Source organism: Chrysemys picta, chromosome 8, assembly GCF_011386835.1.
Source record: "Chrysemys picta bellii isolate R12L10 chromosome 8, ASM1138683v2, whole genome shotgun sequence".
NCBI lineage: Eukaryota > Metazoa > Chordata > Testudines > Emydidae > Chrysemys > Chrysemys picta.
Genome location: NC_088798.1, coordinates 53489775 through 53503133, shown reverse-complemented (window position 1 = coordinate 53503133; position 13359 = coordinate 53489775). Strand labels below are relative to the sequence as shown.

At 43.4% G+C, this 13359-nt stretch overlaps 1 protein-coding gene across 2 annotated transcripts in view; it reads left to right on the top strand.

Moving 5' to 3' along the window:
- The window catches only part of RNF2 (ring finger protein 2), a 47509-nt gene extending 34150 nt beyond the window's left edge, over positions 1 to 13359 (top strand). For both annotated transcript variants that reach the window (XM_005290711.5, XM_065555648.1), the window contains exons 5-7: positions 7362 to 7634; positions 8930 to 9101; positions 11074 to 13359. In XM_005290711.5, the coding sequence (XP_005290768.1) occupies positions 7362 to 7634; positions 8930 to 9101; positions 11074 to 11175 (547 nt within the window). In that variant the 3' untranslated portion in view covers positions 11176 to 13359. The remainder of the gene's footprint in view (positions 1 to 7361; positions 7635 to 8929; positions 9102 to 11073) is intronic.

Below are 13359 nucleotides of genomic sequence, written 5' to 3'. Positions count from 1 at the left end.
ACTTAGAACAACGCTTCCTGAGCTCTCGTCCCCTAGTGCCCCTCCTCTACTTGCGCTGCATTGATGACATCTTCATCATATGGACCCACGGAAAGGAGGCCCTTGAAGAATTCCACCTGGACTTCAACAATTTCCATCCCACCTTCAACCTCAGCCTGGACCAGTCCACACAAGAGATCCACTTCCTGAACCCTACAGTGCAAATAAGTGATGGTCACATAAACACCACCCTATTCCGGAAACCTACTGACCGCTATACGTACCTACATGCCTCCAGCTTCCATCCAAGACACATCACACGATCCATTGTCTACAGCCAAGCCCTAAGATACAACTGAATTTGCTCCAACCCCTCAGACAGAGATAAACGCCTACAAGATCTTTATCAAGCATTCGTAAAACTACAATACCCACCTGGGGAAGTGAGGAAACAGATTGACAGAGCAAGACGGGTACCCAGAAATCACCTACTACAGGACAGGCCCAACAAGGACAATAACAGAACACCACTGGCCATCACATACAGCCCCCAGCTAAAACCTCTCCAGCGCATTATCCACGATCTACAACCTATCCTGGAAAATGATCCTTCACTCTCACAGACCTTGGGAGGCAGGCCAGTCCTTGCTTACAGACAACCTCCCAACCTGAAGCAAATACTCACCAGCAACTACACACCACACCACAGAAACACCAACCCAGGAACCAATCCCTGTAGCAAACCTTGTTGCCTACTCTGTCCCCATATCGACTCTGGCGACACCATCAGAGGACCCAACCACATCAGCCACACCATCAAGGGCTCATTCACCTGCACATCCACTAACGTTATATATGCCATCATGTGCCAGCAATGCCCCTCTGCCATGTACATTGGCCAAACTGGACAGTCCCTCCGCAAAAGAATAAATGGACACAAATCGGACATCAGGAATGGTAACATACATAAGCCAGTAAGTGAACACTTCAATCTCCCTGGTCATTCTATTACAGATTTAAAAGTCACTATCATTGAACAAAAAAACTTCAGAAACAGACTTCAAAGAGAAACAGCAGAACTAAAATTCATTTGCAAATTTAACACCATTAATCAGGGCTTGAATAGGGACTGGGAGTGGCTGGCTCATTACAGAAGTAGCTTTTCCTCTCCTGGAATTGACACCTCCTCATCCATTATTGGGAGTGGACTACATCCACCCTGATTGAATTGGCCCTGTCAACACTGGTTCTCCACTTACGAAGTAACTCCGTGCTCTCCATGTGTCAGTATATAATGCCTGCATCTGTAACTTTCACTCTATGCATCCGAAGAAGTGAGGTTTTTACCCACGAAAGCTTATGCCCAAATAAATCTGTTAGTCTTTAAGGTGCCACCAGACTCCTTGTTGTTTATGTGAAGGAGAAGTGTCGCGTCTGTAAGAACTTTCGTCCCACAACTCAGAAAGAGCAAGACATCTGTTTGAGGGCCCTCCTCCTGGAGGCTGTTCTCTGCCTGGTGTCCAAGCCTTCCTGGCCAGACTCTGCCCCGAGCACCTCAGCCTTGGTGCGCAGCGCACCTCCGGCACCAGTATCTAAGAAGAGGTCAAAGAAGTGACTCCCTGGCACCAAGCAAGAAGGGCAAAGGACCCAATTTGGGCCAACAGCCCACACCAGAGCCACATGGATATGCCCCCCCGATGGGGCCCTCTAGCCTGCACAGGGATCTGCCACTGATTCCAGGAGGTGGTAAGGAAGCCAGACTCCTCCCGGCCAAAGGGTTTGAATATTTGTATACCCACCCTCCTCCGGGCTCGCTGATTGTCTCGGTGGCCAACGAGAAGGACAGATAAGGGCAAACCAGTTTGACCCTCAAGAATAAAGAGGCCAAGACACTGGACCTTTTTGGGAGAAAGATTTATTTGATGGCCAGCCTTCAATTCTGGGTGGCCAACCATCAGGCTCTCTTGTAGAAGTATAACTTCAACTTATGGGACTTCCTTCATAAATTCAGGGACTCACTGCCCCAGGACTCAGCCCAGGAATTCGGGGCCCTGGTGGAGGAGAATACGATGGATGCAAGGTGCTCCATCCAAATAGCGTGGGACGTGGCCGATTGAGCAGCTACGGTGGTCGCGGTGGTCATGAGGAGCAGCTCCTGGCTTCAGACCACTGGCCTGTCCCACGAGATGCAGGCCTCAATCCAGGATCTTTCCTTTGATGGGAATGGTCTCTTCGCAGGACAGACTGACCCGAGGCTGCATGGACTGAAGGATACTCGGCCACCCTTTGCTTGCTGAGTCTGCATATGCTGCAGTTGATGAGGAAGCAGTTCCAGCCACTCCCACTGCTAAAGCATTGGCAGCCTCGACAGGGGCCTGCTAGGAGAAGGGATAGAGACACAAGATTTGGTCATCGCCGACTTTCCTTCTCCCACTTCCCTGTGCAGTCCCGGTCCATCGAAGCCTCTTGGGGTGAGAAGTGCTCATTTTTGAGGATGGGCTCGAGAGTGATGCCCCAGTCAACTCCCTGGATCTGCCTTGTTCTTTCCTCAACCATCATTGTCCCTACAGTTTGGCCTGGTCACGGGTCACCTCAGACCATTGGGTGCTAGACGTTGTATCTCAGGGCTACACCCTGCAATTCTCGGCTGCCTCCCACCTTCCCTGTCCCTCTTCAGGGACCCGTCTCACAAGCAACTCATCATTGAAGAGGTTGAGAACCTCATGCAACTGGGGGCAGTGGAGGAGGTCTCCTGGGATGTGAGGGGAAAAGGATTCTAATTCCTGTTATTTCCTATTTCCTAACTCTGAAAGAGAAAGGGGGTCTAAGACCCATTCTGGACCTGCAGCGCCTCAACAAGTCGCTCAAGAACTTGAAGTTACACATGGTCTCCCTGGCCTCCATCATCCTCTCCCTGGATCTGGGAGACTAGTACGCCGCCCTCGATCTGAAGAATGCCTATTTCCATATCTGCATCTTCCAAGGTCACAGACAATTCCTTCGTTTTGTGGTGGGCGGGCGCCATTTCCAGTTCACAGCGCTGCCCTTTGGCCTCTCATCTGCCACGAGGGTGTTTACAAAATGTATGGCACCAGTGGCTGCTTACCTCAGGCGCCGAGTGGTTCAGGTCTGCCCATATCTCAATTTACTCATCAAGGGCAGATCTTGGGAACAGGTGCAGAGGAGCCTCGATCTGGTTCATTCCACCCACCGCAAGTGGGCCTATTGGTAAACAAAAAGAAATCGACCTTAAGGCTGGTGCAATGACTAGAGTTCATTGGGGCGGTTCTCGACTCCACACGAGCCAGAGCCTTCCTTCCGGAGGTGTGTTTCCAGGCTATGTCGGACCTGATCTTCCATATGAAAAACTACTCACTCACCACTGCTCACACCTGGGCCACATGGCTGCATGTATGTACGTGGTCCAGAATGCCCGGATCCATCTCCAACCAAAGCAGGCGTGGTTGGCGTCGGTCTACATCCCCAATAGACATGCTGTAGACCAGGTGGTCCGGGTGCCGGTTCACATCCAATCATTCCTGGATTGGTGGTTGAGCCCCGAATCGGTGTTGGAGGAAGTTCCCTTCACAACCCCTGACCCTGGTTTCTGATGCCTTAGACCTGGGTTGGGGAACCCACCTGGGCGAGCTCAGCACACAGGCCACTGCTCGTGGGACGATCTGTCCCTTCACATAAACATCAGAGAGCTCAAAGCAGTTTGCCTGGCCTGCCAGGCTTTCCTGCCCCACATGAAGGGCAAGGTGGTGCAGGTCCTGACAGACAATACTGCAGTGATGGATTATATCAACAGGTATGGTGGAGCCAGGTCATCAGCCCTTTGCCAAGAAGCTTTCCACCTGTAGGGCTTCTGTGTGCGGCATGCCGTCCATCTGGTGACCATGCATCTGCCCAGGGCCAAGAACGTGGTAGCGCATCGCCTTAGCAGGACCTTCTCGTCTCCCCATAAGTGGTCGATCTACCTGGAGGTGGTCAGTTTGATCTTCCAGAGGTGGGGACTCCCCAGGTGGATCTGTTCGCATCTTATCAGAATGGGAAATGTCACATGTTCTGCTTGTTCTGGGGATTGGACAGGGGCCCCGTCAGACGCCTTTCTGTTCCCATGGTCGGGGGCTCTGATGTATGCCTTCCCACTGGTGCTGCTAATCCACAAGGTTCTTATGAAGATCAAATAGGACAAGGCAAAGGTGATCCTGATTGCTGTCGAGGCCACACAGGAGCTCTGGTTCGGCATGCTGATGCCCCTTTTGGTAGCTGTCCCACTGCAGCTACCTCTCTGGCTGGACCTGCTGTCCCAGAACCACTGCAGTCTTCTGCATCTGAACCTGGTGGCACTGCACTTGACAGCATGGCTTCTGCATGGCTAACTGCTGAGGAATGGGAATGCTCAGCCTGGGTCCAACAGGTCTTGTTGGGTAGCAGAAAGCCCTCCACCAGAGCAACCTACCTGGCCAAGTGGAAAAAGTTTGTGCTGGGCCTCAGACCGGGGTATTCGGGCTGAGCAGTCCTCGCTGCAGGCGATCCTGGACTATCTCTGCCCCTCAAGCTCCAGGCATTTCCCTGTCATCGATCAAAGTCCACTTGGCCACTATTTCAGCTTTCCACTCTCCACTCCAGGGCAGGTTGGTCTTTGCTCATGACATGACAGTCCGTTTTTTGAAATGTGTGGAGCGTCTCTTCCCACATGTCAGGGATCCCATCCCTCCTGGGACCTGAATCTCATGTTGTTGTGGCTCATGGGTCCTCCCTTAGAGACTCTATCTCCTGCCCCCTTCTCCTCTTCTGGAAAGTTTCTTCCCTGGTTGCAATAATGTCCACCCGTAGGGTCTCTGAGATCAGGGCACTTATTTCAGAGCCACCCTATACAATGCTCTACAAGGACAAGGTCCAACTGCATCCGCATCCTACGTTCCTGCCGAAGGTAGTTTTACAATTTCAAACCGGTCAAGACATATACTTACCTATCTTCTTTCCAAAGCTTCATAAATTGTAAGAGGAGTGCAAATTGCATACCCTGGACATCAGGAGGGTGCTTGCCTTCTACATCAACAGGACCAAGGTGTTTTGTAAGTCAACATAGTTGTTTGTTGTGGTCGCAGACAGGATGAAAGATCGCCCAATGTTGGTGCAGAGGATTTCATCCTGGATCACAACCTGCATCCATTACTGCTATGACCTGGCAAAAGTGCCTCCACTGGTGTCTGCGACTGCCCACTCGGCTTTGGCGTAGGCATCGTTTGCAGATTTCCCGGCCCAGGTACCGATTCATGATATCTTGCAGGGCCACTATCTGGTCATCTATCCACCTGTTTACATTTCATACGCTCACCCAGTAAGCCTGAGACAATGCTAGCTTTGGTAGAGCTGTGTTGCAAGCTACACAGCCGTGAACTCCGAGCCTGCCACCAGGGATATTGCTTGTGAGTTACCTAGAATGGCCATGACATGAGCAAGCACTCTAAGAAGAAAAAACAGTTACCTATCTTTTGTAATTGTTGTTCTTCGAGATGTGTTGCTCATGTTCATTCCATTACCCTCCCTCCTGTCCCTCTGTCGGAGTTGCCAGAAAGAAGGCACTGAGAGGGCGTATGGTTGGCAGCGCCTAATATACCCAGGCATGGTATATTAAGAGGGTGCTACAGCTGACCTTACAGATACCACTGAGGCAAAAATCTCTTGCCATGCACATGGGCTTGCACACGCCCAGAATGGAATGGAATGAGCAACACCTCTTGAAGAACAACAGTTACGAAAGGTAGGTAAACGTTTTTTTCCAGATACTTTTTATCAGAGTCTTAAAGTAAAATTTCCTACCTCTTGACCAGCAATTTGAGTTCCTGTATCACTTCCCAAACTCTCCATGACAGCCAAATATTAGGCTTCACAAACTAGTGATGGTATTGTGTGCAAAAGATGGACCTCAGTATCACAGTAAGAACCGAGGTTGCAAATCAGTAAAAGTATAGGCATCACAGTATTTTTACATGAACATACAGATTCTCAAATAATACAATACAGTGAAATCTGTATAAAGAATCACCCCTTTTGGGCAACCTTGTGTCTGAAGAAAACATCCCTAAGGTACATCTAGATGTTTTAGAATATAATTCTGCTCTGTGTTTATTGAAGGCTGTTCCCCCCCCACCCCCAGGTCACCTTGTTAATCTGCTAGTTTTATCAGTTCTTTGATTGGTCCCGTAGAATGAAAAGCATGTCCTACCATAAGGTCTCTACAGTTTTTTAATAATATTGCATAATTTTGATAATATTTTGTCTTGCAAAATTATACTTGACCTGGGATAAGGGATTTTGTTCTGGTTGGGTAAGTAAAATCTCATTAGTAGGGATTTTTGTTTTTGATTGTCTATTGTCATGGGGGACGGGGGTGAACAGGCAAATAGATCTTGCATTTGGACTGGGACATTTTAATGACATTTTATTTTGCAAGGCTGAAAGGCATATATAGAATTTCTCAGCTTGCTGTAGCACTATATTTAAGCCTAAAAGAGAAACAATTTGTATAAATAAATTATAGAATAAAATGTGCTTGAAACTCACACTGGTGGTACAGATATTATTACTCTTTCACAGTGCTCAAAGTAACTAATATGGTGGCATACATATGGGATTATATTTAGATAAAAGAACTAAGAACAGGGTGGCATAAACAATTGTAGCTCATTAATATTTTGGCACTGCATTATTAAATCTAATACAATTAAATATGTAATGTTTGGAAACATAGTATACAGTGTCCTTTACAGGTTGCTCAGTTTTCCAATCTGTCGTGGATGGGAAGGTGCAAATACACTATTCTGATATATAACAATTTTACCTAAAAGGTGTGTGTTGCGAGGAAACATAGTAATGTAGAGAAAAGAACCTGCAGTCTTGTGTGAAAATAATTATTGACCTGTGTTGCCAAAGGCCTTCTGCTACAATAAATTTTTGGAAAAATATAAGCTATTAAACTGTATGGGATATTTCTATAAGAATCTATTTAAGAATTTATACTTTTTAAAACAAAGTTTTTCATGTGTACAATATGTGTGCAAAGAAAATAAAATCCTTTTTATAGCGTCAGTGCCAGAACAAAATATTTAAGCATAGTTGCTTTATGGAAAAGAATTTTACAAAAATTCATTGTTGTTGAACATATAACTGATAATTGCTATGAAATGTTGGTGCCTTTAAATATGCTTACTGTAACACCCTCTGTGTGTGACTGATTATAGACAATTGAAAAAAATTGTTTGAGAGATACTGTGTGAGCCACCATGTGAAAATTTAAAGAAATTTGATTAATTCTGAATGCTGATTAGCTGCTGAGGAAATCACTTTTATTTACATATATCTTTAAACAGGCTACAACGAGGCAAGAAACAACAGATTGAGAATGGCAGTGGAGCAGAGGATAATGGTGACAGTTCACACTGTAGCAATGCTTCAACACACAGCAACCAGGAAGCAGGGCCTAGTAACAAAAGAACCAAAACATCAGATGATTCTGGGCTAGAATTGGACAATAACAATACAACTGTGGCAATAGACCCAGTAATGGACGGTGCTAGTGAAATAGAGCTAGTCTTCAGGCCCCATCCTACACTCATGGAGAATGATGACAGTGCACAGACCAGGTAAGTATCTTCAACATTTTTTAATCATTTTCTTACTGTTACTTAATATGTTGTTTCTTCAGGCTTTTTTAAATCAAATGAAGACATTTCTTCTCTAGTTACACCTTGTCCTGTTGAACTGAATGCACTTTCTCCATAGGGTAGCCAATTATTTTTGTTCATATTTTATTGTATCATAGTCTGTTTTAACCCTTTGATTGCAGAAAAAGTTCCTAACAGTTAAGAACACACCTCTGTTCTTGGTTGACAGCATTTTAAGACCACAGATGATTTTAGATTCCAGTCCCTCCTCACTCCTTTTGAAAATATGTATATAAAAATAAGCCTTATGTAAGCGTTAGAGCGTAACTGAATGGATCAACATGTGAATTCCTTTGTCTTTGGAAATTGGGAAAGAAGAGTGAAATTTCTCAAAAGTGGCTCAGGAGCACAAGTCCCATTAAAAGTGAATCTCACCCTAAATTCTGTGTAATGTCCAGATCCATGCTCATAAGTTCTGGTATCTGCAGTATGCAGGTTTGTACACCTCTAACTCGATATAATGCTGTCCTCAGGAGCCAAAAAATCTTACCGCGTTATAGGTGAAACTGCATTATATCGAACTTGCTTTGATCCACCGGAGTGCGCAGTCCCACTCCCCCTCCCCCCGGAGCGCTGCTTTACCGTGTTATATCCGAATTCGTGTTATATCGGGTCACGTTATATCGGGGTAGAGGTGTATTTTTTTTTCTAGAGTTTCCTGAAATATCTGGAACCTTCTTTCTTATTCCTCTTCAGCACGAGAGCTTTCTCATGGGTTCTAGAAAATTACAACATCCCAGGCCATTCGGCACTTTTGAAAATCTCACTCTTTGGTTTAGATTTCCAGAGAACGAGGAGTCAATGAAGAGTAGCTAGGTAGGACAAGGAAAGAGGTCACAGCGCATGCCAAGTATCCAATTCTTGTCCATTGAATTGATGTCACACATCTGTGTTCAGAGGATTTGAGCACTCCAGAATATTTACTTTTTTTTAAAATGTCTCACACGATCAGTTAATTCAGGCAGATGACAAAGTAGTAATCTTTCCTATCCACAAGTAGAGTGGGAGCCTGTGGAAGAGGAGAGTGAGAGAGGTGTGAGGACTTCTTTCCTTGTTCAGTAAATTGCTTCTTTTGTATCTTGAGAGAAAACTTTGAGGCACTCTGTACTCTTCACGTACAAGTTTGTTTACTTTTACATATGAAGCTTATCTAGTGCCTTTTTCTGCTCAAGTGATTCAAATATGTTTGGTTGTCTTTGTTGCTACTGTTGCAGATATATAAAGACTTCGGGCAATGCCACAGTTGATCACTTGTCTAAGTACTTAGCTGTGAGGTTGGCTTTGGAGGAACTTCGGAGCAAAGGAGAGTCAAACCAGATGAATCTTGACACAGCCAGTGAGAAGCAGTACACAATTTACATTGCTACGGCCAATGGCCAGTACACTGTGAGTAGTTGATCTGGTTGATACTCTATCTAATTTAGAAATGTTTAGACCCAACAATACTACAACTTGAAGGCATAATGGATTTGTTATCCTATTGTGATTGGTTTGGATTCTGTCTATAAATTGGTCTATGGATTGTATTCATAATCCATTTTAAAAAGCATAGCACCAGCACTATTTGCTGTGACGTTTTAGGCAAAAGTCTGTTCTGTAGCGATTGCATACAGCAAAAGCATTGATCGTAGAAAAGGAGTGGCATGTAAATGTGTGGATGCTCTGGGAACAATCCCCTGAGCTAGGGTAAATGGTGTGGCTCCATTGACATCATTGGGATTTTACCAATTTATGCCAGCTGAAGATATGGCTCTTTATTTTATAGGTAAAAATTTAGGAGGAAAAAAGTGGTACTTTGATTTGAGGACTTGCTTATTGAGAATGTCCTTCATTGCCCAACGGTGGTAGCACTTCCTAGCCAAATTCAGTCTGGCTTTTTATCAGTGCGAGGCACATCTATTGATATAAAGTCAAATTCACACATAAGTAGTATTTCAGACAGGCAAATATTAAATGAACACAATCCACAAAAATTCAGTCAAAATACAATACAGTAGTTAGCTAGATGAATACTCAGTAACACTAGCTATTTTAAATTCCTGCCAGTCTTACTAATTCAAGAAAGGTTTAGCGATTCTGCTGGTTAAAAAGTGAAATACATTGGACTTCAGCCCCAAATTCCACCCCATCCCACCTCCCATTTGTAATGCTGGGAGAGGGGTAGCAGCGCACATACTCTGGGGATGCCTCAATTTCCTTTCTAGGGCAATCTGTAGTCACGTTTGAAAGATTTCTGAAAAAGATTTTCAGAGATTTTCAGGCATATTGGTGGATAATCCCCTGACTGATAACTGGGAGATGCATACTCTACTGCCAGGAGCACATGATATCATAAAGTTGCTCAAAAGCCACATTAGCAGAGGCCCAGCGAGGTGGCTGCAAGACTCCTGGTCCAGTGGGAAACAAAGGGCTTAATTGCAGATGATGCTTTCTGTAGCGAACTCCCTGCTCATCCTATTGGAATGACCCAAGTTCACGTCTCCCACAGCCCCTTCATGCAGGTTCTTCCACAGGAAGAGGCAGCTTGGCTCACTGCATTTTAGCTTTTCATAAAGTCAGACTGTTGGTAGGGAAGCGGAGGCCTGACCTCAGGTCTTGGTGCATAAATTTAAAGTGAAACTTCGAGCTTATTTCTTTGCTTTCAAGGTCCTGCATAGTTCTCTCCCTCCTTACTTATCCACCTATGTTGCTCTGCACATCATGCAGGCTTCCCCATCCATCAGTGATGCCAACCTCTACACATCATTTGTCTGTTTCTCCCAAAAACCCACCACCATACACCCAGCACACCAAAAATTCATTGTTCCAGTAACAGTTTGGATAGATCGTGATGACAGTCATCCTCTGATCACTTTGCTGCTTGTTGATTCTCCTTGCCCCTGTTCTTGTCTATTTGTTTTTCTTGTTAGCATGCAAGCTCTTAGGAAAAGAGATCATGATTTCTTGTGTTTGGAAAGCACTAGCACATTGTTTGGTGCTACTGGGCAGGGGTGGGGTAGAAATACACCCCCTGCAAAAAAAGCATAATAAATGAAAGGGTGGTGATCAGTATAGTTAAGATCTAATCTGTATGCTATGAACTAGCTAGCGAGGGGGACTATTAGAATTGAGGCACTAGTCACTGGATTATAATGAGCAGATAAGCAACGAGAAACACTGATAACATATTTAATAACAGGAAATATCTATTAACTGCAGCCAGAACCACAGGAGACTTGTATTCTGTAAATGATCCTCCCTAAGTCTACTGAAAGGTTTTCACAGTGACCAGATAGTAGTGACAGGACCATCAGAAGTTCATAGCGAGATGACGGAAAATATATTGTCAGAACTGTTGGTTTTTTTTCTCCTCCTTTAGGTATTAAATGGTTCCTTTTCCTTGGAGCTGGTCAGTGAGAAGTACTGGAAAGTGAACAAACCCATGGAACTCTACTATGCACCAACAAAGGAACATAAATAGGCTTTGCGAGAAGGTTTGGAGAGAGGACTCTAATTTTCATAGCTATGATTTCTTTAATATTAAGGAGGCGTCATCTTCATGGACAGTACTTGGGATGTCTTCAGACTACTCACAGAGCCTACTTCTTCTTATAATTAGACAGTATTCTGAGTTTTATTTTTAATTTAATATTTTTTTCCAGGGGACTGAATAACCTTCTCCAGTGCATTCCATTGTTGTTGTCAAAGATATGCTTTTTTTTATTCCCAGCTTATGCTATCAGATCAACAAAGATTCCAGCGTGGAGTGTTTTAACTTAATCCAGGAAAAGCTGTTGGTCTGCTAATATGCTTGATACAATTATACCAGCCCTTAGGTGAAATATTGAGGGTCTAAAGTAGTCAATAGTAGTATTCAATAGTAGCAGATGTTGTGGGGGGTATGGTAATGGTGGTGATTTGCTAACTACTGTCACTGTAAAAGATGTTGAAGAATTCAATTGTGATAACAGCATACCATTTTGGCTTCAAGGTATTTACAGTAGTAATCTGATTCCTTGAAAGACTTGGATTATTGGTAATAGTCCAGGTAAGGTATAGTTTTCAGTAGACCAAGATGAAGGCTTAAGGGAAAAAGTTCTGACATTTAAAAAAAATCTTGCTATCTGCTAGATTTCATTAATTTCAGTATCAGGAAAAAAAATATTTAAAAAAAAGGAAACCTTTTTTTTTCTAGGCAGAATATCACAGTCCCTGAGCACTCTCTAATTTCTGGTCTTTGACTCCTGTTGCAGAATTATCCTGTGCACATGTGCTTGGCAGATAACATTTATTGTACAAAATCTTCTCGGACAATTTAAAAGTCCTGGTATATCAAGTGTAATAGCACACTATTGTGGAAATATCATAGACTTTGCTGTAAAGGATTCTCTTTCTTGGAAATATAATTTTGCAACAAAAATCCCCTTTTAAAATTCCAGGATGATGGCATTGTGTTGCAGCAAGAATATCTTATTTTATAGCACTCTATCCACACCAGTTGTGAGCTATAACTATGGTTCATCACTGAGGGAAAGAACTGCTTCAACTACAAACTGTTCTAAGTATTCTGTTTTAGCCAAAGCTTTAACAAATATGGCTTAGCACTTTGGAAGAAAATAGGTTAGTACTTGACAGGTTTACCATTTAGTGTCTTACAATTTTTTTTTTTTTTAAACTTGGCAGGTGGCTGCTGTGTGAAGTTTTGCATTTACCGTTCATCTGCATGTTAAACGGGTGGTTTTTTTTTTTTTTCTGGCGTGAACCCTGCACTCACCTAGTGGGGATGCTTTGCTGCAGCTAAAGAGAATTCTCAATGTTAGGGAAATGGCACAGTGATGTTCTCTTTGCTCTAAGGTTTTATCAGTACAGCCTTCCTGTCTCTGTAGTTTATAAGCTGAAAGTGAAAAGACCCTTACAGCAGCTGAGGAATATTAAACTTTGTCTTCTCCCTTTTTGTCTTGCTCACAGTTAAGATGGATGAGTTTCTGAAGTATGTGGAACTTGTACACTTTCAAATCCCTAGGTTTCTGTTGGGAAAGGAACAAGCCTTCTATTACTCCTTGTCATTCAAGTCTAACATTTGTAAATATATGTCCGCTTTGACAGCTGTTTTGGGTCAGTTTCATCTCTATATGAAAAATTCATAGGTTTCTTGAATAACTTTTAATATTTCTTTTTGGTATCTAAAATGTTTTTACTACTCTTTTTGTAATCTGTGCCATGAAACTGACATTTCCAGTCACCAAGCATATTGGAGGGTGAGGGTTGATTTTCAAATGTTGTTTTATTCAGTATTACTTGGTGTAATGTTCAATTGTATAGATTACTAGTGCATGTCCACTAAATATAATCCTGTTTTTGTGATACTTAGATTTTATGGGGAAACTTCTAGGTTAGCTGCAGCAGAATGACAAATTCCCGGTATGATATCTAAGGATGTTTAAGGAGCAAAGGAGGTGTTGGTGAAGCTGAGCTGTGTCTGTCTAGAGAATGTCTTTTTTTGTCCGCAGTTTAAAAAAAGTGTGGAAGAATGTGAAACTTATTTTCATGTCATAGTGAATTTACTGAATATTTATGTTCTTTAAAAATATATATTATGTAGGTGTTTGATTATACCATTGATGCACTGTGACTTTAGTGCTATAAACAATTTTACTTTTCAAAA